The 27,927-nt window shown below is 40.4% G+C and overlaps 2 protein-coding genes across 6 annotated transcripts; both read left to right on the top strand.

Moving 5' to 3' along the window:
- Nucleotides 1-280: 280 nt before the first annotated feature.
- On the top strand, nucleotides 281-13,946 carry LOC144215657 (AP-1 complex subunit beta-1). 5 transcript variants are annotated; one of them, XM_077744720.1, is made up of 24 exons: nucleotides 281-378; nucleotides 1,648-1,708; nucleotides 1,817-1,922; nucleotides 2,001-2,136; nucleotides 2,253-2,498; nucleotides 2,581-2,771; nucleotides 2,855-3,076; nucleotides 3,162-3,282; nucleotides 3,384-3,479; nucleotides 3,936-4,051; nucleotides 4,371-4,536; nucleotides 4,799-4,897; nucleotides 4,997-5,256; nucleotides 5,482-5,680; nucleotides 5,827-5,847; nucleotides 6,033-6,119; nucleotides 6,841-6,870; nucleotides 7,031-7,168; nucleotides 7,248-7,393; nucleotides 7,475-7,604; nucleotides 9,626-9,710; nucleotides 10,155-10,241; nucleotides 10,640-10,794; nucleotides 12,958-13,946. In XM_077744720.1, the coding sequence occupies exons 2-24, from the start codon at nucleotides 1,672-1,674 to the stop codon at nucleotides 13,030-13,032; spliced, it is 2,949 nt and encodes a 982-aa protein (XP_077600846.1). In that variant the 5' UTR covers nucleotides 281-378; nucleotides 1,648-1,671; the 3' UTR covers nucleotides 13,033-13,946. The 5 variants fall into 5 exon arrangements, with proteins under 5 accessions (XP_077600846.1, XP_077600844.1, XP_077600848.1 ...); XM_077744718.1 differs by lacking the exon at nucleotides 281-378 and adding an exon at nucleotides 510-651; XM_077744722.1 differs by lacking the exons at nucleotides 281-378; nucleotides 6,033-6,119 and adding an exon at nucleotides 510-651.
- Nucleotides 13,947-16,258: 2,312 nt separating this feature from the next.
- Nucleotides 16,259-27,676, top strand: LOC144215614 (ras-like protein family member 10B). Its single transcript, XM_077744665.1, has 4 exons — nucleotides 16,259-16,543; nucleotides 17,330-17,696; nucleotides 24,267-24,391; nucleotides 25,886-27,676. The coding sequence occupies exons 2-4, from the start codon at nucleotides 17,481-17,483 to the stop codon at nucleotides 26,157-26,159; spliced, it is 615 nt and encodes a 204-aa protein (XP_077600791.1). The 5' UTR covers nucleotides 16,259-16,543; nucleotides 17,330-17,480; the 3' UTR covers nucleotides 26,160-27,676.
- The last annotated feature ends 251 nt before the right edge of the window (nucleotides 27,677-27,927 follow it).

Below are 27,927 nucleotides of genomic sequence, written 5' to 3' on the forward strand. Positions count from 1 at the left end.
ATTGAAAATGAACTTTGAAGTTGAACTATGTACTTCTTCACAGGTATTAAACTGGAGGTCAATAGCCCTTAGCAGTTAAACTCACCCATGCAAAAAGCCCATTATAAATGACTTATTAAAGTATATACTTGTTGAGCAAAAATATTAGCACAGCAAAAAAAGATTGAAACGCTCAAGACTAACTAAATACTCAGTATTAGTCTTAATGATCACCTCTTAAATTTTGCATTTGTCTTTTCTTGCGTGTTTGCATTTTTTTTAAATTTATAATGTATTAATTTCGCAGAAAACGGAAGTGTGCGGAGTGGGAAGAGACGAAAGCAAACAACATCGCTCTCATTTCCAGCCAGCTCACAGCTCATTTCCACGTCTGTCACGGTAAGATCTCGCCCAATTTATTGTGTTTATTGCGTGCTTTCGAAATCCAAAGTGTGCACTAATTCGCTGGGTAAGTTTTAAAATAGGTCGACAGATTAAGAGCTTAACCATCCCGGCTAAAGCTTCCTTAAACCCGCTCTTAGAAGGTCATGTCTCGACTGGGCTCACTGAAGAAGTGGCGAGCTGACACTGACAGCCGTAGCGGCTAACGTTAGCACTTAGCACATCATTCTTTTGACCGGAAACATGCAGGAATGGGCCAACCAACTATGCGTAAGTAGTTGGCAGCAAGTAGTCACTAAATCAACAAATCGGATCGCAGGTTGAAAACACTTGTCGTTTAAAGATGGTCCCTTTTCCACCCAAGTCTAAATTCTGAGCCGTCTAGCCTGGGCTAAGCTACTGATCTAGCTCGGTGCGAGTGAACATTTTAGTGGCTTTTCTGGCGAATTGAACAAGTTTGCGGGTGGTTTGCAAACGACTAAAATGCGCAGTGGTACTTTGGCGTCATTTTGACGCATTAGTTTTCATTTGTCCCCGTTTAGATCGCGAGGTTAGCTTGCCAGGATCTTATCTGATCAACAACTTGAGGCCAGCAGGCTTGCTTAACGAAGCCAGATGAAGAACGCCAACTCGTTTTTTTCATTCATTCATCTTCTGCGCCGAGTCATGGTTTGCGGGGGGTGCTGGAGCCTATCGGTTGGAGGTGGGGTGCACCCTTAATTGCGTGTCAGCCAATCGCAGCACACCTCTGGGATCTGGGATCAGACACTTAATTTTCTGGCAACATTTTTGTAGGCAAATAAGTGTATTTCTTGACATTTTTGTTGTGGAAAATGTTGGTTACACTTTGTTGGTAATATTATTAAACAATATTGTTTCCGGGTGCAAATAGATATATCACCGTAGCAATATAATTTCACACCCCTAATCATCAATGCATTTTGGACCAATTTGTAAATATTGGGTTTTCCCCGAAAAAAAATAATAAAATAAAGATAAAGACCGTAATGGCTGGATTGTAACCTTACTTTATGTGGAAGGTCTTGTTGACAGATAGCATTAGTGTATGGTTGAAGAGTTGTTGACCAGGGATTTTTTTTTCCTCTTTCAGCAAAATCCATTGTGTTCTCATTTTGTTGGCACCTTTCTGCCAAAAGGCAGGAAATCCTAGCCTTTCCGTGCACTTGGATTTCGAGGGTTTCCTTTTGCTTATGTCGTTTCTTAACTGAAAGCAAATAAGTTGATCTTTTAATTTTTTTTCCCCAGGAGAACCGACAATTTGGATCCAAGATGACAGACTCAAAGTACTTCACCACCACCAAAAAAGGTATGGTTGTACTTTGTGTGATTCTTTTCTATCGCCATTTTTAAAGGAATAAGTTATGAGTTTTTTTATTGACGTGTTTATACATTGACATTGCATTTATTTATTTAGGTGAAATCTATGAGCTCAAAGCTGAGCTCAACAGTGATAAAAAAGAGAAAAAGAAGGAAGCAGTGAAGAAAGTGATAGCGTCTATGACTGTTGGAAAGGATGTCAGGTGAGCCACTGATGACGATAAGTTTTATGGTCATTGTCCTTGTTGACTCCTTGGTTTTATGTCTTGTTGCCCCACCAGTGCGCTCTTTCCGGATGTTGTCAACTGCATGCAGACGGACAACCTGGAACTGAAAAAGCTGGTCTACCTCTATCTAATGAACTACGCCAAGAGTCAACCTGATATGGCTATCATGGCTGTGAACACCTTTGTCAAGGTATAATCAATCATTCATTGAAAATAAAATCTGAGCGTGCATTTTTGGGTTGCATTATTAGCACAGCAATGTAAATAGATGTGTGATACAGTGCCTTTTTGTTGTTGACCATCCAGGACTGTGAAGACCCAAATCCTCTAATTCGGGCCCTGGCTGTTCGCACCATGGGCTGCATTCGTGTGGACAAGATCACAGAGTACCTTTGCGAGCCACTTAGGAAGTGTTTGAAAGATGAAGACCCCTATGTGAGGAAGACTGCAGCAGTGTGTGTTGCCAAACTCCATGATATCAACGCACAACTGGTGGAAGACCAAGGCTTTCTGGACACTCTCAAAGACCTCATCTCAGACTCCAACCCTATGGTACAAATCCCATAGGCCAAAATGCTTAGCCAAGATTGGTCACGTATTTATCCTGATGGTTCCGGCATGCTGTATTTTTCAGGTTGTTGCAAATGCGGTAGCAGCCCTCTCCGAGATCGCAGAGTCTCATCCCAACAGCAATCTTCTAGACTTGAACCCTCAAACCATTAACAAGTTGCTGACAGCTCTTAATGAGTGCACAGAGTGGGGACAGATCTTCATTCTCGACTGCCTGGCCAATTACACGCCTCGAGATGATCGCGAGTCTCAAAGGTATGAAGATGGTCCTATAAGACACCATTTCATCCTTACTGTTCACACTTGATTCCTCATTCGTCAACCCCTCTGTTTACCAGCATCTGCGAGCGTGTTACTCCAAGGCTTTCTCACGCAAACTCAGCCGTGGTGTTGTCAGCCGTTAAGGTTCTCATGAAGTTCATGGAAATGTTGCCAAAGGACCTCGACTACTATGGAACCTTACTGAAGAAGCTGGCCCCTCCATTGGTCACTCTCCTGTCTGCCGAGCCCGAATTGCAATATGTAGCACTAAGAAACATTAATCTCATCGTTCAAAGACGGTAATCTTTTCAATAGTGACTCGTGACACTCACCTGCATTTATTCTACTTTTTGATGGCTAAAATACCCTGTGCTAACATTTTAGACCAGAGATCCTGAAACATGAAATGAAGGTCTTCTTTGTAAAATACAATGATCCGATTTATGTTAAACTGGAGAAATTGGACATCATGATCCGCTTGGCATCCCAAGCTAACATTGCCCAGGTATATATACCTTAAAAGAGTAAAGTCATTTTTACAATCATCTTTAAAGTGAGGTTTTCTGGACAAAATAGCACCCTGATGATTGATTGGTCTTGTTGCAGGTTTTGGCTGAATTGAAGGAATATGCCACTGAGGTGGATGTGGACTTTGTCCGTAAAGCCGTACGGGCAATTGGACGCTGTGCTATTAAAGTAGAGGTAAGATGGGGTTTGACTGACACATTTCATCATTTTAGTTGTAATTACGGTTGACACTTTTTGGCATTAGGCTGATTCGATATGAAGAGATACAAGGGTTGCGATTCGATACAAAAACAATAAATGTTTGATTACAATATGGTTTAGTTGGGGCGCTAAAACCATATACCACATCTATTTGTAGTCATTTTGCATTTTTTTTCTCTTTAAGTACAGTAAATTATTCATAGAGAAACCCTTGTGTTAGTGTTTTTCCATATAAAAGCTATATATAGATAATGTTCACTTCCAAGCCAGAGCAATACTGTTTTTTTCTGCGTTTAAAGAGATATGCATCACAATTGTAGAGTTTCTCACTGAATTCCATTACACAGTGTTAGTTATTTATCTGGCCTACAAATGGACTTATCTTATTGTGTGAGTGTTATAATTGAAAATGTAATTTTCTATCATTAGCAATCCGCGGAGCGCTGTGTCAGTACCCTGCTTGACCTTATCCAGACAAAGGTCAACTATGTTGTGCAGGAAGCAATTGTGGTCATCAAGGACATCTTTCGCAAGTACCCCAATAAGTAAGTACCTTCATCTGAATTTGATTGGCTTCTTTTTACCAAATGGCAGGCTTTGTCAAATAGTCTAGGCACTTTTTAAAGCCATAGCGACGATGCCACTATTATTATTATTATTATTTTTATGCTTTTTTTTCTTGGCTGGAATAAAAGGTAATTGCACGTCCACAAAAGCAGATGGCAGTGATGTTTTTATTGTCAGTGTTTGTACAGAGTATTAGATAGATTTTAATCCTGGATTTATTATTATTTTCCAAGACAGTCATTGGTTGTTGTAGCTCATCTTATGATTAACATTTTATGTGTATTTCATGTTTTAAAGATACGAGAGTGTGATTGCCACTTTGTGTGAAAACCTGGACTCACTGGACGAACCGGAAGCCCGAGCAGCTATGATTTGGATCGTGGGGGAGTACGCCGAGCGCATTGACAATGCTGATGAACTACTTGAAAGCTTTTTGGAGGGTTTCCATGATGAAAGCACTCAGGTAAGGGGGGGAAGAGAATGCAATCTGATAGCCATTTTAAGCAAAGCAACTTTACTTACGTGTATAGTTTCAATGTTAATACAAAACAAGGGCTCCTAATCAAGTATGGAAAATTATCGTTGAGTGCTTTAGGGCACTCTGTATAATCAGACTGGTGTGTTGATGCTTTTAGGGGAAATAGTTTACAGTGATGATGTATGTATTTTAGGTAACTTTTGGAGAGGTGTTAAAATATACTACTTCTGTTCTTTGCATGAATCAGGTGCAGTTGCAACTTTTAACAGCCATTGTTAAGTTGTTCCTTAAGAAACCGACGGAGACCCAAGAGCTGGTGCAGCAGGTCCTTAGTCTGGCTACTCAGGTAAAAAGAAGAAAAAAAGAGAAACCAATTCCTTGCTCACAATTGTCAAGGCCCATATTTGTTGGTGTCAATGCTTCTTCAATATGTTTCTTTATCCAGGACTCGGATAATCCGGACCTGAGGGATCGTGGCTACATTTACTGGCGTCTTCTCTCCACTGATCCAGTGGCTGCCAAGGAGGTGGTTCTGGCTGAGAAGCCCCTAATCTCCGAGGAGACTGACTTGATTGAGCCCACACTGTTGGAGGAGCTCATATGCCACATTGGTACTCTGGCCTCCGTCTATCACAAGCCGCCCAGCGCCTTTGTGGAAGGCAGTCGTGGCGTTCAACACAAGAGACTCCCCGGCAGTGCTGGATCGTAAGTCATTCTTATCTTTTATTAACACAACAAGCAGAGCAGAAGTGAACACATAGATAACACTCTTAAATCAGACACATTTCTCAAATATGAAAACTGTGGAACATCTAAACCTTTTAAAATATCCTCATTTAAATTGCAATGAAATGACCTTCACATACTACTTGCTATAACCCAAAGTATCAACATTTTAATCTTTGATTTTTCTCAATCCTTATCTGTTAGCGGTGAAAGCGTGGAAAGCCCGGACCCAGGTTCTGCCAGTGTCACTGAGGCACCACCTGCAGTCATTCCATCCCAGGACCTTCTTGGAGATCTGCTCAATCTGGATCTAACACCAACAAGCACAACTGGACCACCAGCACCCTCCTCCGGAATGCAAATGGGGGCTATGGACCTTCTCGGAGGAGGACTGGATAGCCTGGTAAAAGTTTTCAGCAATTTTGAGAATCTTTCACTCTTTCTCCTGTGCAATCCCTCCTTTTTTTATTCAATACTACTCTCCTGTACTTGTTCCAAATTTTATTTTCATGTATATTTTTCCTTCCTTGTTCAATGCTGCACCTGCAGATGGGGGATGAATCTGAGCCGGTAATGATAGGGTGGGAAGGGAACATTTTAAACCATTTTAAGGATTACAATCTATTTTTCCACTTCATTATTTTAGTCTCATGCATTATTTTCATGTATCACTATTACTGAGCCATAATTGGACGCAGGCCACCATCTCCATGTCTTACCTGTGGGCTCTGCAATGTTTTTCATCTTTTAATCAGCCGCCCGTTCCCCTGCGGACGGACACTCCTCAGTCACCGCAGCCCCTTCATCAATCCCCATCGCCCCCAGATCACAGCCCCACTGAGGTTGGTCCACAGGACCTCCATGGCCAGGGATTAGAATGCACTTTTGTCCCCTTTTGTACCACTGTGGCCTATAAATGACTCGACCAATCCATACACTGTAAAGAAATAAAATTAGATAGTAATGATAATACAATACAAAAAACTTGGAAGAACTCAAAATTGTAAGTCAACCAATTTCTCTATATTTTATAAATTTGATGGGGTAAAGAGGGTAAATGCCATTGGTCAAAACGCAACAGTTCAAAATGATAAGTAAATTGAAGGCAACATTTTATCATGAGTAGTTTGAACATGGTCACTTTAAGCATATACAGATACAGTGTGTTACTCCAAGCTGTAATTGAACCCAACCCACCACAGTGGTGGCTCCAAGTATCATTTCAAGATCAGTTTACACAGCTAGCAAGAAGTTTTATTTTTTTCAGTGTATGTTCTGTGTCAATGTTGTTGTTTGTCAATATTAGTTAGCTATTTTAGGAAATGTTATGTTTTGGTAGTGAGCCCCCACTTTGCCACACAATAGTTTCACATGGTTTAGTGTCACCAGGTCTTTATACCACGTGCACCATCGTTTGTGAGGGATGTTCTCACAGTAAAAGGATCTATCCCCTTTCCAATTCCCATGCTTGCACTTTCTCACTCATCTTCCAATCTCCTCAAACCTGCACAATATAATTTTTGGTGTACAAATTATTCACTCAGCATTTTGTTTCACTTCCAGCTTGGTGGAGACCTTGGAGGAAGTCCTGCTGTAAGTTACTGCAATTCACTCAACTTTTGAAGCAGCTCTACACCAATTAGCAATTTGTTTGTGTAATTTAGGGTGTCTGTGTTGTTAATAGCTGCTTTTCAATATCAATTTCCTTTTTTACACTATCTACCACTACTTACTTTTGTTGCATGACCTGCAGATGACAGCTGGCTTTGGTGCACCACCTGCTGCTGTACCGCCTTCTTTCACCGCTCCTGTAAGTGGTGGTCTGGATGACCTATTTGACCTTGGCGGTGGAGTCGGCATGCCAGTCAGTATCTATGTGCCTCCCAAAACGGTAAGTTGAAAAAAAGTGCAATTAAATAACTTTTAAACACCACCAGGCTTCTAATTGGAAAAAAAAATCCCTTTTCTAGCTTTGGCTTCCAGCTATGAAGGCTAAGGGCCTGGAGATTACTGGCACATTTGGTCGCCGAGCCGGGGTCGTTCAAATGGAAATGACCCTTACAAATAAAGCAATGAGTGTCATGACTGATTTTGCCATCCAGTTCAATAGAAACAGGTGAAACCTTGCTTTTTAAGAGTTAATAGTGCATGTACATATTTCTGTCATTTTCACTCTTTTCCTCTTCTCCGGTATTAGTTTTGGTTTGGCTCCTGCTGGTCCTCTCCAGGTTCTTACTCCAGTTGGCCCTAACCAAAGTATAGAAGTGGCCCTTCCTCTCAACACTGTTGGACCTGTCATGAAGATGGAGCCTCTCAATAACCTGCAGGTAATGTACTTAAAATGGCCTTTGGGACATTTGGTGTTTATAGCATCCTTGTAGCAAATACTGTTAATCCAAAAATCCGTTAAGTCAGAGTCCAATAGATCACAACTATATTTTCTTTAGATGTTGAAATATTTTTTTTACTCTACTGCCTACTCCTAATGACAAGTCCTTCTATGAATATTCTCTTAGTCATTTAAATTATTAAAAAATGGAGCCTAAAAACTTATGTTTATTTAAAACCTTGAAAAAGCCCCACACAAATAGGTGCATGAAGTGTTTTGAATCATAGTGAAAGGAGCTGTCTGTAGCTGCCTAAAAGAAAGAAGTGCTTCTAGAAGGGAAGTGAGTGGTGGGGGCTAACATTAGTAGTTATACAACATGTGGCTGCTTTTTTGTCTTGGCCCTTTGCTGTTTTTCTACTCAAGTAATTTTTCCGTCTTTTTGCCTAATGGAAAGTAGTGTCCTAAAACACTATTTCGAGTGCACTTTAAATCCACAATGTGTAGTCACAATTTTACTGCCTGAAGCCATCAATGAAAAAGAAGCTTTGGACAAAAGAAGCATTATGACTTCAGCCTATTCATAATTAATCACAGTCACCTGATGCATTGCGCAGGGTGCCAGCTCCTCAAGTGATGACTTTAACTAAGATAGCAGATGGCTTCATTAACTGCCTCATGAATCATTTAATAGCAGTTCTACTACATCTTCCTGACACGGTGTTAAAAAATGGTCCTCCGATGCTCATGTACGTGCTCTACAGTAAGAACTCATGTTAACAGCAGGAGAATGAGAAGAGTGGATTGTCCATTGTGGCTCTAAAGTTGATCATACTTTGTTTAGGGATTAAAGCCTGATTTGCGAAGATCCCAAATAGCCGAGACAAAGCTCCCGCTAACACTTTGTACGTTCTGATGGTGGCCATGTTGTATTTGAGTGCCTAAGACTTTGATCTTTTTCTGAGATCGCAAATAGGAAGTGCCAAATTGCGTGCTCACTCACTGCAAGACATGATTGAAGCAGTTTAATGTCATTAAATTAGAGATTTGCATTAACAACTAGTTCAACAGATGTGCCTAATAAAGTGGCTAGTGAGTTTGTATGATGCCAATGTTTGTCTCGCCTGCAGGCTAACCGCACCAAGGTCTCTGTCAATATTGTTTGACACTTAGAGGCCTCCTATCATGGGACTTTGTCTCCGCATGAATCGCTTAGATTGCGTAAATAATACATTTAATGAGGGGGGGGGGTCGATGGAACAAAGCTGAGATGTTTACGTTTGTACATGGAAATGTCATTTACACACTACCAGTCGTATCACGGCAGATGATGTTGTTAGTTTTCCAATAGTTTAAAAAAATAAAAATAAATACATTACTGTAGACTGTAGTTAGTGGAAGCACTACATTGTTCAGGCATGCCTATTTTTTTTTTTTTCTCGAGCATAAAATCTTAACAAAATTGATGGGTTAATTAGAAATGTTATGGTACAACCTTCAAAAAAAAGCCCTCCAGAATGGAAAATTAATTTGTGTACAACCACAAGGGTCGTCTAAACAAATGTGCTCAAATCTTTAAAATATTCATGTTAATATGTGTAAAATCCAAGGCATTAAAAGATATAATTTTAATTCAGTCTAATTCCCCCTCAACAATACAATGCATCTAGTCTTAACACTTGCAGACTTCACAGAAATGACACGGTGTACCATTATGCTCTCCTGAGCATAGTTTTTTTCCACTCAAGGTTTTATAAACTGAGCAAACAATTTAGATTGAAAAAAGATTAATAAACCTTTTTCCCCCACATGCCAACAGTACTCTTTTTATCTTGTATTTTTCCTTCGTTGCACTGAATGTAGCCGGGTTATCAAAAGTGCACTATTGCCAGTATGCTTTCTTATTTAGCCCTTCACACGCATCAGTGTTGTCCATTTTTGAAAAACCCTTGACATGTAATTATTTTTGCATTGCTTTCTCCGACCATCTTCCTTCCCCCTCAAACATGGCCTGTCTCCTAGGTGGCCGTCAAGAACAACATTGACGTCTTCTACTTCAGCTGCCAGTACCCCATCAGCATGCTCTTTGTAGAGGACGGGAAGATGGGTGAGTGCTTTTGCTGCAGCTCTTCACTCAATAGGCTTAAATCCCTTTAACGTTGCTAAGGTCGACATCTTTCAGTTTGGAAGCGCCTTATAGTCAATGGGCTTATAAATTGTAATGTCAAGATTCTTTTTTTTTTTCTTCTTTTTGTATCTCACCATACGTGCAAAGTGTCACTTGTATATCACGACTGTATATGCCAATATATATATGGTACCTACAAGTAGCATATTAAGCTTTATTAGTAAATAAATGAAAGAACAAGAAGAGGGACGTAAAAGTTTTATACTGTATGTATTTTGAATTGATTATTGATTTCTGTTTATTACAATACAATGCATGCAACTTGTTTGCGTGTCTGTTTCTGGATGCTTTGCACTCGCGTAGAAATACCTCCCATTCCATTAGCACAAATAATTTATTCTTACCTTGTCTTTTCATATGCAGAACGACAGGTGTTCTTAGCCACATGGAAAGACATTCCGAATGAAAATGAGTCAAAGTTCCAGCTGAACGATTGCCATCTTAACTCAGGTGAGAAGGACGATGCTGTAGACTGGCGTCATACATCATAGAGTGGGACAAATATGACTTATTTGCATTCATTTGAAGCAAAGTGTATTTAATGACAATTCATAAGCTCTACAGTCCCTATTTATGTTGGATAATTTGGTTTTCATGCAAGTCGCAGAGGAGCTGAGCTGGAGAAGAAATGCTAATGACAGCTTAATGGAAATTTGCCCTCGCGGATCATTTTTCACACGAGCACGGAAATTGTGTTGTACGTGCCAGTGCATCACATCAGCGAATCAGACCATGTGGAGGACTTTTTATTAGTCAATTGTGGACTAAATTTTTCAGTACTGTGTGTCACCCTGGTCTAGTCGTATTTTGGTTCCAATAACGCTTTGTTTTTGTACTCTTTTTGCAAGATGCGGCCTCCAACAAACTGCAAGGAAGCAACATCTTTACCATCGCTAAGCGAACTGTAGAGGGCCAGGATATGCTGTACCAGTCCATGAAACTCTCAAATGGAATTTGGGTACTTGCTGAGCTGAGGGCTCAGACAGGAAACCCTAACTACACGGTGAGTACACAGTATTTACGAATGATTTCCACTCAAACATGAAACAGATTTTTAACTCTGACTAAAAGCCCAAACAAAGCCAATCAATAAAACACTCCACTGCACTCCAACGGTCCGTGACCATACAAAAAGGCCGACTCACATTGAGCATGGAATAGGTGGATCGCTCCATTACGTTGTTTACTTTCTTTTGCCAATGAACATTTTTCTCAAATCGTTTCAAACTTTTCTCCAACCAAATCGCATATGAAAACGAGTTCCAAATTTCTTATATGTATTCATACCTGGGTGTACTTTCTACATGGGATGAGCAGAAAATGGGGAGTTGAAAAAGAAGACATGATAAATACGGATGCGCAATCATGCTCGAGTGGAAGTAAAGAGCGACAGTAAAGGAAGGCAAAGATTGCTCTATGACTCCAATATTTGCGTGTCGGTGCGTGTCTGAGCTTGTCAGAGCTATGATGCATCATGTTTGACTCGAGACTTTCTGCTTGATGAGTTGTGAATGACAACCTTGGTGTGACCTCCATCTTGCTCCTCGTGTCATCTTGTTGTTTGTTCTGGTTAGAGCACTCCATTACACACCGTGTCTAATCCTACTTTGAACCTTTAATAATATTCTGTAATTGAGAGGGAGCCTTCATGGCTGGACTCGGCGACATTGTTACATAGCAAAAGCATGCAAAAATCAGACAAAATGGACCTTAAAGGGTTAAAATGCTTGTTTCTGGGTAAAAATAGTTCCTATTCAAGTGCTATGTTAAAATTAATCACAGATTAATTGTAATATGCATTTAATTTTCTTATATACTAAATTAAAGTGGCAACTCTAATTTAAACATTTTTACATCAAAGGTCAAAGAAATTTACTCATTTAAATTTATTTCTTTTAATTCGTGCCTTGACTTACAAGTTTGTCCGTCCACAAGACATTTTTAATGCAATTTACTTTATCAAATTAGACTAGATTTGCTGCTAATCCATTTCATCCCCTCCAAAACACATTTGTCTTACTTTTTCAACAAACCAAAATAGCTATCATGTTTGAAAACAGATATACAAACAAAATAATACATTGTGTATATATATATTAGCTGGAAGAGATCGCCTTTGCGGATCCTGTTTCTATGGGTGTTTGGGTGTTACTTTGAGATAATTGCTCATTAGTGATAAGAAATAAAATAAAGCTGGTGTTCCCAGTTAGTTCCGCAGCTCGCCTTCGAGCCGCTGCCTGCTCACACTTTGTTCCTTGGCATGCCGAGCTGAAGCCACGTCGGCGGAGGCTATTTTTAGATATGAAAGCGAGTCAGGCCACTGCGTATTTTTGGGCCTCTGTTGCATTCCACCAGAAATATGTTAACACTAATCGTGATAAGGGCTGAACAGAAATTTGAAACAGTTTCACAGCATCTCTCCCCCAAAAGACTGCAAGACCTGCCACTTAATTGAGTTCAGTTCTCTCATGACGCTTTACTTCTTACACTTGGATACTATCGTCTTGTCTCAGTTCTGCTCGGCACTGTTCTAACCAGCGTACTTTTCGAATGGATGAGTTTGACTTTAGATGCTAGCCGCCGTGTAGCTCTGCAAGCGAGGCATCGTAGGAGGCAAATTTGAGGTTGGTCTGAAATGTTGGAGAAATGGCGCGCGTCTTATCTTTTGGAAACATTCTCATCTGCTACTATCTCGTGTCCCCATAGCAACTGACTGACCAATGAAGTAGTGCTGCTTGCACCCCCCTTTCTTTCCTCTCAGATGGTAATTGTGTGGGTTTTGGTTAAAGGTTGGAAACATGAATACATTTGACCATATCTTTATGTTATAATATTTTATACTTGGTCGTCATATAGTGTAATTAAAAAATGTTATGTTAATTTTCATTACTTTGGGTCAATCATTGGCACTTGAAGTCAGTCATTCACTGAGAATAAGTTTAGATTTTTTTTAATTTTTAGTTTATTTGATATTTTTCAAATCTGGAATTTAAACAGGCCTGACGTCTTTATCTCCCCTTCACGCACTGAATCCAAATCACTTCCCTCCCCAACGATTTAGGATGAAAGAAATCTGCAAGCATCTACTATATATGCACATCAATACTTAATACAACTTGTTCTACCCATTGCAATGTTCTTAAAGCCTGCTTGTGATCTTTCTCAGGTCTCTCTGAGATGCAAAGCCCCTGAGGTTTCCCAGTGTGTGTTCCAGAGCTATGAGGCGGTGCTGAAGAACTGAGAAAAGAAGGGGGGAAAAGAAAAAGAAAAACAAAACAAAAAAATGCAACAGTAAACACTGATGGGCCAGAGGCTACAATCTGCTTCTTCTGCCTGTGGACTTAGTCTCACTGTCATGCAGTGCAGGACACACTGGTTGATGCAAACTGTCTGTCTCTCCTATTTTTTTTTGTCATTTATGTTTTCCATATATATTTCTTCTTCAATGTAATCTAGTTTGTTTAAATCATTAGTTCCCTCTAATTGAACCAAATGATTTAGGAAATCCGTGGAAATCCTACCGAATGCTGTCTCGCCGTTCACACCACAATCTTATTTATTTAGGGTGCTGTGTACTGCAAAGTTCCCCAAATATGCTGAAACACTTTGTATGCATGGCAGAGCTGCAGGTAGAATGTTTTTGGTTCTTTCTTTCATTTATAAGGTTGGAGCTGATCTTTTTATGGACTCAGTGACCCTCTTAGCTCTTATCGTAGTCATTCCTGCTTTAATTTTTTTTGTTCTAGATGTGACTGTCATGTTTGCGTCAAGGGTAGCACAAATGTGTTCAACTGGCATGAAGGTTATAATGGGCTAAGTTTAAATGATGAAGCGGCAGTTCGTAGTGCTAAAATAATCAGTGCGTTTGTTGGTATGGCTGGCGACGACAGCGCTCAGTCTCAACCTCGTGCTCCAAAGATTAATTGGATTTTTTTTCTCCCCCCTGCAGTGACTGCACTGATGTCCTTTTCTTCAGCTCTGCAGAGTCTAAGCATCTGTCACCTTTTCTATCGCTCAATATCCAATCCAATTGGCTGTAAAGCCACTGTTTTTTGGGAATGTCTGTTGTTTAAAAACAAACTAATATTGAATCATTTTTTTCTTGTTTGTCTTTCGTGTGTACATCTAAGAAAAATATTAAAATTCTTGATCAATTCCGCTGTGCTGCTTTTTCTTCAGGTGCGTTTCAGTACGGGATGAATTGGCTCTTCGTACGTAATTACCCAATTGGAAGGGCGCAGCTGTCGTCCTGATTTTGAATCACTATTTTTTTTTCATTCCTTGTTTACAGGATTTGTAACCGCCAGAGAAGTAAATCTTGTCAAACCTTAGCAGCAAATGGAAGTAGGGTTTTAAGATGTGTGTGTCGTTTTACATGCACAGATGTTAAGTTTAAATTCAGTATCATTGTTGCCTATGAATATGCTAATAATTTGGAATGAGTATTAAGGATTTAAATGTATTGCGACATGATCCACTATGGCAAAGTATCTTTCAATATGTATTTCAGTATATTGTGCAACGTTTGTCAAACTTACAGCCTTGCACATTACTGGATAATAGTAGTATAACTACCCTGCTGCTGAATGTTAAAGAATGGGAAAGGATAGTATCAAACATTTATTTATGGAGAAAGTAGAGAATTTGTTTTTTATCATTCAGTACACTAAGTGTTTATATTAATTGTAGATAACATTTTGTAATCCTTTTAAAAAAAAATATCACAGTGTTCCCTGGCAATATGCAGTTGGCTGTGCTGAAAATGGCAAGTACTGAAATGTAATAGTCCTTTCTTTTACTGTCCTGGTATTTCTTTGCCTTCTGTCTCATGGATGAGTTGCCAAGCTTTGGGCGGGCTGGGCTAAACACCAGCATTGGAATGAAACTGTAATTTCGTTGTTGAGATTTTTTATTTTTTTTGGTTTCATCCCAGAAATAGTGTCGGCAATAGATCTCTTTGAACCTTTTGAAACCAGATGACACTGCTTTGTCGGCTCTGCATACAAAGAGAGCTCATCTCTTCTCCCCTTCCACTAACTTTTTGATTTTCCCCTACAGCTGCCCACGGCACCCTCGAGTCGAAGCCCCCCCTTGAAAGGCCTTTTAAAGTCAAGGATTTCGACCGCGTTGAGTCAAGACGAAAGCCAACGCTCCCTTGCGGAATGAAGGTCACATGCTGAAGTGCTGACTTCTTTGTCTCTTCAATCACTATTGTGACTATTGTCCCTGCTCTACGGGCAATCAATAAGATTGATTGTTTATTCTTCCAACAGGTGGCGTTGCTGAGCTGGACACAAAACTTCCGCAGAGTAACGATCCCTCGGTGAGCTATGTGCAAAATTAGCCCAAAAACTTCATTTGATTACACCATCCCCTCTCCTTTTTTTACTGGGTAGCATTTCAATGTAGGATTGTTATCATTTGTGTCCATCTATTTCATTTCTTTTGAAAGTTTAATCTACTTTCATGTCTCCCTCCAATGCTTGAGGGCCCAGATGGCCTCTTAGCTTGCTTATGCCTAAGGCAGCCTCTGTCCTGATGGAGCGTGTCCTCAAAGATGTCAGATAACATCACATTAGACATTCTCAGTCAATCTACCACTTCCCTCCATCATTAATAGTAAGAATCCAATAAGATTTCGCTATGAGGTTGTTTTCCCTGCTATTGATTGGTTTATTCCCCCGATGATGATTTGCTGAGTAACATCAGAGATCCTGGAAGTGATTACTTGATGGCAACATCAAACACATGTATGTAATTCCAATTTCATCCATGGCCTATTGCCTATTTTAACCTGAAAAGTCCCTTGCTCCATCAAGACTTAACTCACTCTTGCTACACCTAACTGGCTCTACTTTTCCTTTTTAATGCACGAAAGGGACCGGCTGTCACAAACTACATTAGACACAGTGGACACCAGATGTAATTAGTCCAATTTGAGAACTAATGGAGCTTTGGACCACACCATAGCATTCGACCGCAAATCAGGGAAGGCCACATAAGTAGCAACTGACTGTGTGGAATTTGCATGTTCTCCCCCAGGCTTGTGTGGTTTTTTTCCAGGTAGTCTGGTTTCCTCCCACATTCCCAAAACATGTAGGGAAGGCTGGTTGAACACTAAATTACCCTTAAATATGATCTACTTGTGCCCTACGATTGGCTGGCCACCCATTCAGGTTGACCCCAAAGTCAGCTGGGATAGGCTACAGCACCCCACGCAAATATTGTGAGGGTAAGCGGTACAGAAAATGAACTAAGTAGTGCCATGACCATGGTGGAGTTTTGATGGATGGCGCTCATCTTGTCGGACTTGGCCTTGGACCCTCTCGTCACTGTAGGTGATGTCCCCATGCAAGATGATGTGTACTCCTGCATCTTTGTGACAGCTCCACACCAAATCACGTGGATGAGAGGAAGAGAGAGAGGGGGGAGGGAGAGAGAGAGGCTAGTGCCTGCCCGCCCGCCTTCCTACCCGCAGACGCACGGCTCGTCAATAGGATGCCAGAACAGAAAGCTCGTGTCTGGGTGGATTATCTTTTCTCCTCTGAAGAATGACTAGAAGCTGAATAAAGCTGGCCATAACGTCGATTTGATTTGGGGACGAGTAGTATGTGGCAGTGTGGGATTTTAGCACACGTGGAATGCGCCGCGGCGACGGGCAAGAGAGAGAAAGAGACACTGGTGCGTGTGAACGGTGCATTGTGGGGATGAAAAGGCGATGAAGACACCGAGGGATCTTCGTCACGGCCAAGGTCAGCCTGGAGCCTGGGTCTCACTATGTCCATCTGGGTGGGTGGTGCTTAGGGGTGGGGGCTCACAAACACTTTACTTTCTTGGGTATTTCTTTTTTTAAATCTAACTTTTTTACCCTTTATGCCAAAGGTATTGATATTTTTCCATTAACTACGATATTTTACATTTAACATTAGAATTATCGGTTACATAAGTGTTTTGTGATTCCAGTATTTCATCAAAAAGTTTGTTTTGCACACTAGGCATGTTTTTTCATCCTTTGTAGGCTACTTATTTAAGTCATTTGCTGCCATTGACTGTGCTAGATGTCCAAATCTTTTTGACTGGTAGCAAATGATCGCTGTCAGCCCTTCACAGCTGGATGTCATAGTTTAAATTAAATGTACATTTAACATTGTCATTGGTAGGCAGTGAGTCATATACTAGGATATATTGTTCATAGGAAATATTATATAAAAGTAATGATTCATCCTTCTTTATTCATTTTCTGAGCCGCTTATCCCTACAAGGGTAGCTGGGGTGCTGGAGCACCCTGAATTCCTTGCCAGCCAATCATATTGATAACAATAATGTTTAATATTAGACGATAATTATGTACACATATTTGAGACTTGGCGTCAATGCAGACATGGCATTTGGGTCATGTAGGCCACACTTGTAAAATGTTAATTAGGTGACCTACACAATAATTCACCCTGAAATAGGATTAACTCATTAAAAAAAAAGTGGCCTTTTTTTTGAATGTTGTTATTTTTGACCCTAATGTGTTGACTTTCACTCCACAGGATGTGATTACAGAGAACACACGTCTGCCAGTGGCGTGTATTTCTTGTTGAGCCCTCCAGCCCGGCGCTGTAACTTGGCTGTCTGTGACCCACAATCGAGAAACTGATCTTAACTTCTCGGTGTCCATGGTGTTGACCCCGGGCACCAGGAATGGTGGAGACGCTGAGTATCGCTGTCATCGGTGCTCCCGGAGTGGGCAAAACTTCCATCATTCGCCAGTTCATCTATAATGACTTCTCGGAGGTGTATACCCCGACTCGCTCCAGATATGTGTACCGACCCTCCGTCATCCTTAACGGGAGCATGTATGAGCTAAAGGTTCTGGATGTCCCGCCAATATCTTCCTTCCCATCCAGCTCCAGTCAGGTAAAGTAGCACTTAAATTTTTATTTTTATTTTTTATCTCCTGTTCATCAATACTAGTATTTTACTTGTAGTTACATAAAGAGTGAAAGTATTTTTTTGCCTCAAAATACAAAGATCTAGTAACAGTACAAAAATGGATATTTAAATATTTGTTTTTATTGATTTTAAAGTCTTGTGCCATAAATGAAAATTCCCTAAAGTGCAAATCTGCGCATTTAACATGGATATACAGAGTGCACCTCCAGGCATTAATCTTGCCTGGCTTTGTTTTTCTTACAGGAAACAATGTCACTTTTCGTGTACTTAGATCCGTTTTTTTTATTCTTCTTCTTTGGTATGCTGTCAAATTCCACAACACTGATATTTATTTCTTTTAGCACACTTAGATGTCCCTTGCGTAGTTGCTATGGAGACGCAATAGACTTAACGCTTCACTTTGACATTTTAAAGTGTCCCTAGTGAGAACAGAATGGGGCATTGTTATTTATTAACCACACCATGTCTTCCTCATCCCTCTTCAGCAAGACTTTGTACACTTACAGCTCAAATGCAGGGTGATGATTCATAGATTGGCGCAGCACTTGCTTTTCAAATTCAACCTTTTTAAAATAGAACCGCCTGCCCTCTAGTCGTGACCACAGGTCATATGGCACATATCATTATAGGTGGAAGAGAGGGCAGGCTGACAGTTTGGGTCGGTTTCAGCAGGTGGAATTACTCTTGCTCTCATTGTTAAGTCTTAGCATAGCTTTGTCTGTCTCTTCAAACGAGACCAGGTTTGAATTTTAGTCTGGGTCTTTACCTGTGATGTCAGAGCGCTTTTCATTATTATCCCTTTTAAGCCCAAATCACTAAATAATTGACAGCAAATTAAATTTCCTGAAACTCTGAGGCTGTAATGGTCCCTTGCCTCAAAAAGACTGCAACCTTTCAAATCATTCTCATCAGGGTAAAACGATATCCCATTGCTAAAAAAAAATAGATTATATATGATAGGTTTAACATTCCATTGAAAGAGTTTTCCCCCGGACTAAACAAAAGATCAAGGTTTGCGTGCCCTAAGTGCACTCCAAAATGTTCCAGTTGAGGGTTTGACTTCAAGAGTCTGACTTTTTTCAGGTGCCTAATCTCCAAGGTCACCACATTTAGTTGCTTCAAAATGCTGTGTGGTTCGTTTCTCAGATTGCTTTGGCATCACAACTATTAAGTTAAGCTGTTTGAACCATGGAAGTATAACCTATCACCCTGAGAGTTATCTTGAATAATTTCAGTGCAGGAACACATGAGAATTTGCTGATATGCTGAGATTCCTCACTCTTTATTGCATTAACGTTCACCCTCATTTTGTCATCTTAATACTCAATCCCCGAGGCTCCAAATGACATAAAATGCACCATATTCCGAAAACGTTTACAGCATCTATATAATCAAATGCCCACCTGAATTTTAAAGAAAATATGACTAACCCCCAAGTATCCAAACTCCAACTTTGCATACTCTTACTGGAAGGCCGTGAAGCTAACCATGCTTATTACGCTCAGTGGGACTCTGACCAAATTATAGCAATTACCACCACGTGCCCTAACTCGAACGAGACAATAGATGCAAGTCTTGGCTAGAATTCACTGGGCAAAATTCACATTTCTATCCTGCTACACGAATTTAAGCCTTAGCGTAATCAAGCATCTTATCCTTAAATCACAATGTGAGACTATGTAAACAGCGAGTCTAAATCAATATCACTAATGTGTGATATGGAGGATAAAGTAAGATGATAGGAATGTACCATTTTGGATACTGGGGTAGGGGATTTCTACTGTGACAATCTTATGAGGAAAAAACTGAACCGGATTTTACTCTTGTGCAATCACTCCACTTCCCTGCGTGGAAATCATTTTTTTTTTTGCACGAGGTAAGAAAAGTGGGTCTTGATTTCCAGGTTTTATTCCGCCATCTGGCGCCCTGGCAGAAATGTTCTTTTTGGCAATGGGCGATTTCAATGACGCTTTAACTCCCTTTTTTGAGGAGATGTAAGGGGATCAGGAACGAGACGCCACGAGTGTGCCACGTGTCCGCTGAAGTGTGGACCACGCGTTGAGTCACACGGGACGGGGGGGCTTTAAAGCACACAGATGTGTTGATTCCTATCGGAGAACCACTTCATCTCGGTGTGACGGGGATGCGCTCTGTCGTCCGTCACGGCCTCGGGTAGGCATCCACATAGAGAGAAAACCATTTAGCTGAGTGCCGTTGCAACATTTCTAGGAACAAGATTTAAGTGTGGCCTTTTCTCAGCAGATAACCTGCCAAGGTTCTAAGCCCTTTTGCCTCTTAAATTTACTCATTTTCTCATTCCAGTCATGGCTGGCTTGTAATAAAGGCTCCTTGCATTGTGTGTTCACGTCCTCTGTTCATAATGAGCAAGCTGATGAGACATGGCGTGTTTTTGAATCACCGCCCAGCTCGCTTTGGAGTGCTTCAGGCAGAGAAATGGAACTAGTTAAACTGAAATATTGGATATGAAGTCAAGTGTAGAAATTTTCATACCCTGCCCATGCTTTGATTCCAAGTCAATTTCCATTTGGTGAGTGAGAATCTTTGATATGGAAATGACTCAAGAAAGACTATTTACATGTTTTCTTTTTAGCATTTTGATGAAAAACTCAAATCCTTCTCTCTCTCTCCATTTGATCAGCATCCACAGGGAAAGAAATGTCTAAAAAACACCTATCAGTTATTACCTGTATTTACATGTAGAATTCTAACCACAGGTTCGGGGAAAAGAAGCTCTTTGCCTGATAAATGGCAGGAATAAGAGCAAACGGGGGAGCCAGAAGCCGTTCAGTGTAGTCAATTAGAAAGGTTGAATCAAGTGTAATGGGCACTGTTAAAGGACAAGTGACCAAATAGACTCCTCGAAAATGTCATGGTGGGTTGAGTCAGCACGCCTCTGTGCTTTGGAGCAATAACTCATCACTTTACGTTTATTTTGGAAAGAAATTAGCATATTAATGTCCCTTAAAAATCTGAGTCTAATATTGCAAACAAACAAGACTCCTATCTTTCTACTTTAAGGGTCGTGTAGGGCGGCTGTCTGTTCTGCTGATAATATTGAGTAGATGCCATAGTACATCAATGAGATGTGATAACGGCCTCGCAGTTGGCTTATTAATTCCCCTTTATTTCAGGCACTGGCGTCTGGACATTTGTCTTAGTGTTCTCCATCTATGTTAACAGCTTGGAATTACATAATTTTCCAAATGATGAAATTTTGAGCTTTACAAATATGAAACGCCCATTCCCCAAAGCACCTCTGGAAATGTCATCCAAAAATGTGGAATAATCTTTTTCCAAGAAATCAGTGATCAAGCAGATAGACTGCATGGTTCATTTGGATCACACTCTTCTTGATTCAAAGCTTAAATAAATAGTCATCCTGTTGTTCTGTCAAATGTACCTCAAGATAATGGTATCCTCACATAGGGAGGTGCTTCATAGGGTTCATTAATGTATTCTGATTCTACTGAGAAGCATATTACTTTGGACTCACTGTGGGTGAGGTGTATTTTGACATTTAAAAAGTGAAACATATTGACGCTAACACAATGAATGAATAGAGTTGGCAAAGAAGCAGAAAATATTTTCAAACAAACCATTTTTATATTCATGTGAAAAATGGACTGCATTCGAATGATTTAACGAAGCTTCCTTTATTATCTTATCTCGACCACATTTCCCAAAATAAGTCTGGTAATTCTTTTTTTGTCTAATAAGCAATTGTCTCTATAGTGTGTAGAACAGTGTGAATTTTTCAGAAGGTTTTGTGCTATACAGATCTACAGTTCTTGTTAAGGTCCCTGTTGATTAACAGAAGTTTTTATCCTCAGTGGACGATATATATTTTAATTGCAAATCTGATTGGTTGACCTATGCTTGAGGCTAATTACATTACACCCAAACCGTCATAGGTTACATGAGTATCCTCATGATTCCAATGGGGCTCCTTAAATAAGAGACTTGCACCGCTTTGTGGTTTGCTGTTGTCAGGGAAACGTGTTGTGTTTTGGCTCTTGTGGAAACGAGCAGATGCTCTTTTTCCCTCCCAGAAGTCACCAAACAGTAGCGCCACACTTGACAGCCGGGCTCCCGCAAGCTCCGGCAAACATGCCAAGACATGCATTTTTAAAAATCCACTTGACTTCATCGGCACTGTGCAAAATCCTCTCCCTTTTGTTGTGATCATCTATGGAGAAATTCTCTCACTGTGCCCATCTTCCTCCTCCCCCATCACCCTCTCCCTCCTCTTCCTCCTCCACATTTAAAAACAGGCTGGGACCACACAGAGGATATGAGATGAGAATACAAGATGCAAGAGCCAGCGTTTGTCTCCCTCTTGTCAGATGAGGAGGAGCTGTATTGACAAGCTGTTATTAAGTCACTTGTCCTATTAGTCTACTCCCCCCCCCCCCCAAATGCTCTTCCTTTGATGTCAAATATGTCAGTGTTGCACGTTTGCCTCCATGTTTGAGCAGCCTCATTAACTCTGCAGATGTGTGCGGTCCTCACCCTCCTCTGCCAGTCGCGCTCCCTCCAATGTGTTTGCATTTCCATCTTTGCAAGTTACACCAATCCTCTCCCTGGCGCCTCTCCGCCTTTTGTTCTTATTTGTATTTGTGCAGCGTGAAGTCACATCTTCAACGTGACGATAAGATTCCCCACGTCGCAGTTTTGTGTTGGGGATGGAGTGCTGTCATGTAAATACAACAGTGGAGGAGATTTGGGCTAATTAGAGCTATCATTGCTTCTCCAAGGAAGGGTGAAATGTTAATCAGAAGTATGAAATGAAAATTAGATTCCTAATCAATTCCTTGATGTGTTATTTTTCCGAGTGCGGTGGCTGGCAGGGGAATCACAAAAACAAAACCTCCTTGGATGGTGCCAAAATTGATGTGTAGTGATCAATTATGATGACCTAAGTGTTCTGTAGCCTGGAAGATAACATCTGTGGAAGTTAGTGATTGGCCCCACCAAAATAATTGAATTACTCATCAAATTTGATGATGTGCAGTTTTCTCCGAGCCAGTAAGGGAACAAAAGTTAAGACGAAGCATATTAGAAGTTGCATCTTTAATTCAAATAGGTCATGACACATTAAATCTTTAATGTTTTCTTCCGTGCCAGTGAGCGTTAATATTTCCTATAAAAGGATTAAGGCTGAGCTCGTGATATTTTTTTGCATCCTTCCTTTGTCCTGCTTCTCTTCAATTAGATGGTATGAAGGTAAAGGGATAAAAAAAAATACAGACTCCACTGGATTACATGTGCGAACCATTCAATCATAGCGGCGCCCTGATGGTTTCGAGGAAGAAAAAAAAAGTTTCATCCGAGGTCATCTTTCCATCTTCACAAACATTACTGCAATGCCTCATTTCTACTTTCCACATTTCCAGCCTTGACATCACAGCCATTTAAAAAAAAATCACTCTTTCCATCATCTTTTTGCGTAATGTAATTCGATGGGCAATTTATCAAGACTTGCAGAGTTGGTGGAATTTGGTGATCGATTAGCTCACTAATGCAAAGATGTGTTTTGTTTACATCGGGATAAAACATTTTCTGCAGTGCTGTGTCTTATAGCTGTTACAAATGTATGTATGTTAGACAAAAAAATGTTTTGTGTGGCCTGTGTGGATGAAAACACATTTGTTGGATTTCCTCATGGGCCCCAGCTAGGACATTGCACTTTATGACAGACACTCACTATGGTTTATGTCTTTGCTGGGGGTCATCCACCCAGCGGGAGCAATTCTTACTTTCCAATGACCTTGAGCCCAAGCGGAATAATTATACGAGCTCAAGCTGTTCATCCTATCTCTATTATTACTGTCCATTCCATTTTTTCCCTTTTTTAATGTATAAATATAAGTGTAGTTAGTTTTGTAGCCAATGTATCGGGCCACAATAACCGCAACTACTTACATTATTAACCAGTAGAATGCCTTGTCACAAGAATTTGTAAGCGTTGGATAAGCGGTTTGGGAAATGAATGAGAATATGTATGCAGATCCTTCAAAATCATGTGACCGTAAAACTGCCACGGTTTTACAACAGAATAAAAGTTGCTGTTCCTGTGGAAAAATGAACCTACACATCAATATGTCTATCATAAACTCGATCACCAACAAGGCTGATAAGCAAAAATCTTGTTTGACACCAAAAATGCATTTTTATTTTTATGATTATGACATCTACCGTCAATAAGTAATTTTTTTCTATTAATAGACATCCAATCCGTCTGCTAAAGTGTATCATTCTTGCATTATCTGTTTGAATTCCATATTATATGAATCTGTTAATACAAATGCATAATCCATTGCTTTTTTTAAATTATAGTAATCAATTTGCAAATACACTCATACCAAGAAAAAAAATGCACTTCAATCAAACAATGCAAATAGCTAGTGTCTAAATGTTTCAAAGTATGAAAGAATGACCTTTCTTCTGGTTATGAAATGTCCAGGAACACACATTAAAATAATGATTTACTATCTGTCCATGTGTGTCCTCCAGGAGTGGCTGGATTTACGTTGCCGCGGCGTTCGCAATGCCAACGCCTACATCCTCGTGTACGACATCTGCTGTGTGGAGAGTTTTGAATATGTGAAGATGATCAGACAGCAGATCGTAGAAAACAGGTTTGGTTAACACAAAACTTTCCTTAGCCAGTCCCTTTATCAGCGATGACATTCCGTTATCTTGAAGAAAGCTTACAATTTCAGCCAAGTGATAAACACCTTTGTGGCAGCATGACAGTGATCGATAGGCCGCCGATGCTAATACTTTATCTTTTCATTCCATACACCCCCTTCAACATCTGAAAGTTCAGTAATGACATACGGTTCAATCCTTGCGCATGCGAGAGACTTCAAATGTGACGCGAGATTCAACGATGACTTTTTAAGATGCGACAAAGTGACAGGAGATGGAAATAACACTTGGCAAGGCTCCTACGCTACATTAGGAACGGAATAATGGATGACTTCATTTGGTTTGCATGGTGCTTTACGACTACTTTGCCCCCGCGCTGCCGTTGACCCACCTTGGTGTTAATGTGAAAAGTTTATGGCCCGTGTGGTAATTGCTCTATAAACCAAAGCTGGGAGGAAAAAAATATACATGAGTACTAGATGCAGCACACGTGTGTAATCACATACTGCAATAAGATCTGAAGCATGACAAGGTGGGAGAATAGTTGTTTCTAATAAGAAAATATTCCACTTAATTTAGACAGAATGCACACTGTTTAGTTGCACGCTAAAAAATGTATATATATATAGATTATATTTTTCTTTGTTTAGCTTGCAGGCAAAATTTTCAGTAAATCTTGGTCCTTCCGAATATACTATTTGTATGCAGCTTGTGATAAGAAGAAAAAAAGTGTGATTACTGTGCTGTGTTTTTCCCAAGTCTTCTAAAATTTCACCTCAAGGCTGCAAAATCATTCTGTTGAAGCCTTTTTAGTGTTTCTAGCTATCGTGCCATCTGTCCTGTCAGATGTGCTAATATGCCCGGTTTTGCCATAAATGAGGCACACGGTGACAAAGAGAAGGCCTTATTAAGTCCCTAAAAGAGGAACAAATAAATTGTTTGAAGTGCAGCTGTCATTGTCCTTCACACACAGTCGCACAATTACTAAAACACTACTAAAATGTATTTACATCAGTTCTATTGTGTACATTTTATAAGGTTAATCCATTTAAGTCATTTTTTCCTGCATTTTTGGACCAAAAATGAACCAAACTCATTTTTCCTGAATTTTTTGGACCGAAAATGAACCAAACTGAGCTCTTCAAAAACCCACCCTCCATTAAATTTTAGTACTGTAGCACACCCTGATATTGACGATCAACGAGATGTTTCTAATCACACTCAGTGATCACTCCTCCTCCCAAATTCATGCCCACTTGTCATTTCTTTTCTCTCTCCATATTGCTTGTAAGCATTTCTGCACAGATTGGTTGGTGGTAGACCAAATACCCGCCCCCTCTTCCCCCTTCGCGTTGTAGGGCCCATGAGGTCTCCAAGTCCGCCCCCTCACTCCTCTGAAGAAAGGCAGGCGAAGCTGCAAATAGCTCAAGCTTGCAAATGCGCAGCACCCACATGCTAATCATGCATGTCAAACTTTGCAGGGAAGGCAGCAGCAGCAGCGAGGTGCCCATTCTGGTAGTGGGCAACAAGAGAGACCTCCAACGGCAGCGTTTCATGCCCCGCAGGGCCGTGTCGGTTCTTGTCAAGAAAACATGGAAGTGTGGCTATGTGGAATGCTCAGCCAAGTTCAACTGGCACGTTGTTCTGCTCTTCAAGGAGCTGCTGGGCATCGCCGTGGCGCGTGGCCTGCGGCAGAATCACACCTCCATCCGCCTGCAAGGGGCGCTGCAGAGGAACCGCTGCACCGTCATGTGACTCTCACCTTAGTGCGTGGGGCAGGGCGTGGGGGGGTTCAGAGGACCTCTTGATCTAAATGGCTGGAAATTTAATACCCTGTGGCCTCCTGCTTTACTGAGCTGATATATTTCCTAATGAGAATTACTAGACGCTGCGCTTACACGATTACATTCACCACCCGCTAAGCAGGCGCTTCCGACTTTCATTTTGCGCTTCACTTTCATGGACGTCACAGAGGAATTGACATGACACACAACAAGGCCTTATTGCCTATGTATTGCACAGACACCCAGGTGTCTGATTTCTCACTTGGCTTATTGAGGCTTGCTTTGCAGCCTGATTGGAAAGAAACCTTTTTTTTGGCCAGACTCGAAGCAGAGAAGCAGCAATATTGGTTGAGTCTTCCTTTTGAATGTGTCAGAAGAAGGCCAAGACTAAATGAAGAGATATTATAGGACGCTCTCTTCACAGTTGGAATAAAATATTTCTAGATTCAGTAAGGTAGCGTAACCAACCCGTCCTTAATACATTCCTTCCCAGGCCATTATGCACCTACCAGGATTTTTTGTTTAGGCGAAAGGTGTTGTGTAGTTGTCATGCTGTGGAAAATGCTGCAGTCCCTTATCGTGATGTACTGTAGGACCCCCAATCCTTACTCTACACCACCCCTTGTAATCAACCCCCTCTACTCAGTTGCTGGTGAATACATTAAGGCAAGAAAAGGGGGCGACAGAGTCTGGGATGAGGCACGCATGCGGGTTTTGTTTTGTGCAAGTGTGTGTGTGTATGTGTGTGTGTATGTGTGTGAAAAAGAAAGGGCATGCTTGATTACTGACATTCGAGCAAGCCAAAGGACAGAAAGAACAAATGAGGAGCAGATATGGGATGCTTTGGCTAAACAAGGAGCAATAAAAATTCCACCTGACATAGAAGACATTGTATTGTATTTTAAAAACAGTCGATTAAACCCATCCACGCACAAAAATGCTGCAGCCGTGCTCCAAAACGTCTACCAAATACCACACAGACAACTGTAATCAAGCTTTCCTACCAGGATATTTACAGTAAATGGCATTGTGAGATTTACAGTTTGCGAATATAGCTGCACTGAACATTATAGATGACTTGTTTGCAGAATATTAAATGACACGTAAATAAAAGGGATTTTTACTTGCATGCTATATTGATGGCACTAGAGCCAATAGGTCAGGTTTTAATTGCACTGATGTGAACATTTGATATTGTGTTTGACTTAAATTTATTTTTTGTATCACTTGGTCGTCGGACTGTTTGAGCTGCAGAGTTGAGTGATTTTTTTTATACTGGCATGCAGTGTTGATCCTCCTTTCAGGGTGGATTTCTGTATCAATATTTTGGTTTGAAATCTTAAAAACATGTAGCAGCAACTTTGTGTAGCATGAATTCTCATCAAATTGTCTGTGTTTCCAAACAAAAAGGGCTACATTTTTTAAAATAACTGGTATTTGTCTTATGATGCTAGTATTGTGATGTTTTGACCTGATAAATTAAATGCATTTGGGAACATTTCCTTTTCATTTTGTGTGGTCTCACTGTGGAAATATTTTGGCAATACTGCCATCTGATGGACAATTCAGCATTGCGTTCACAATTTTAGGAGTTACATCAAGCTCAGGTAAGTATTGAATGGAAAGTATTCTTTTTAAAGTGCAAATTGAAAATATTTTGAAAAAATACACACACACACACAACTTTCAGATCTTATTTTTGTTTTATCTTTTCACATTCCATTTCTTTTGCTTTCAGA

Source organism: Stigmatopora nigra, chromosome 22 (genome assembly GCF_051989575.1).
Source record: "Stigmatopora nigra isolate UIUO_SnigA chromosome 22, RoL_Snig_1.1, whole genome shotgun sequence".
Classification (NCBI taxonomy): domain Eukaryota; kingdom Metazoa; phylum Chordata; class Actinopteri; order Syngnathiformes; family Syngnathidae; genus Stigmatopora; species Stigmatopora nigra.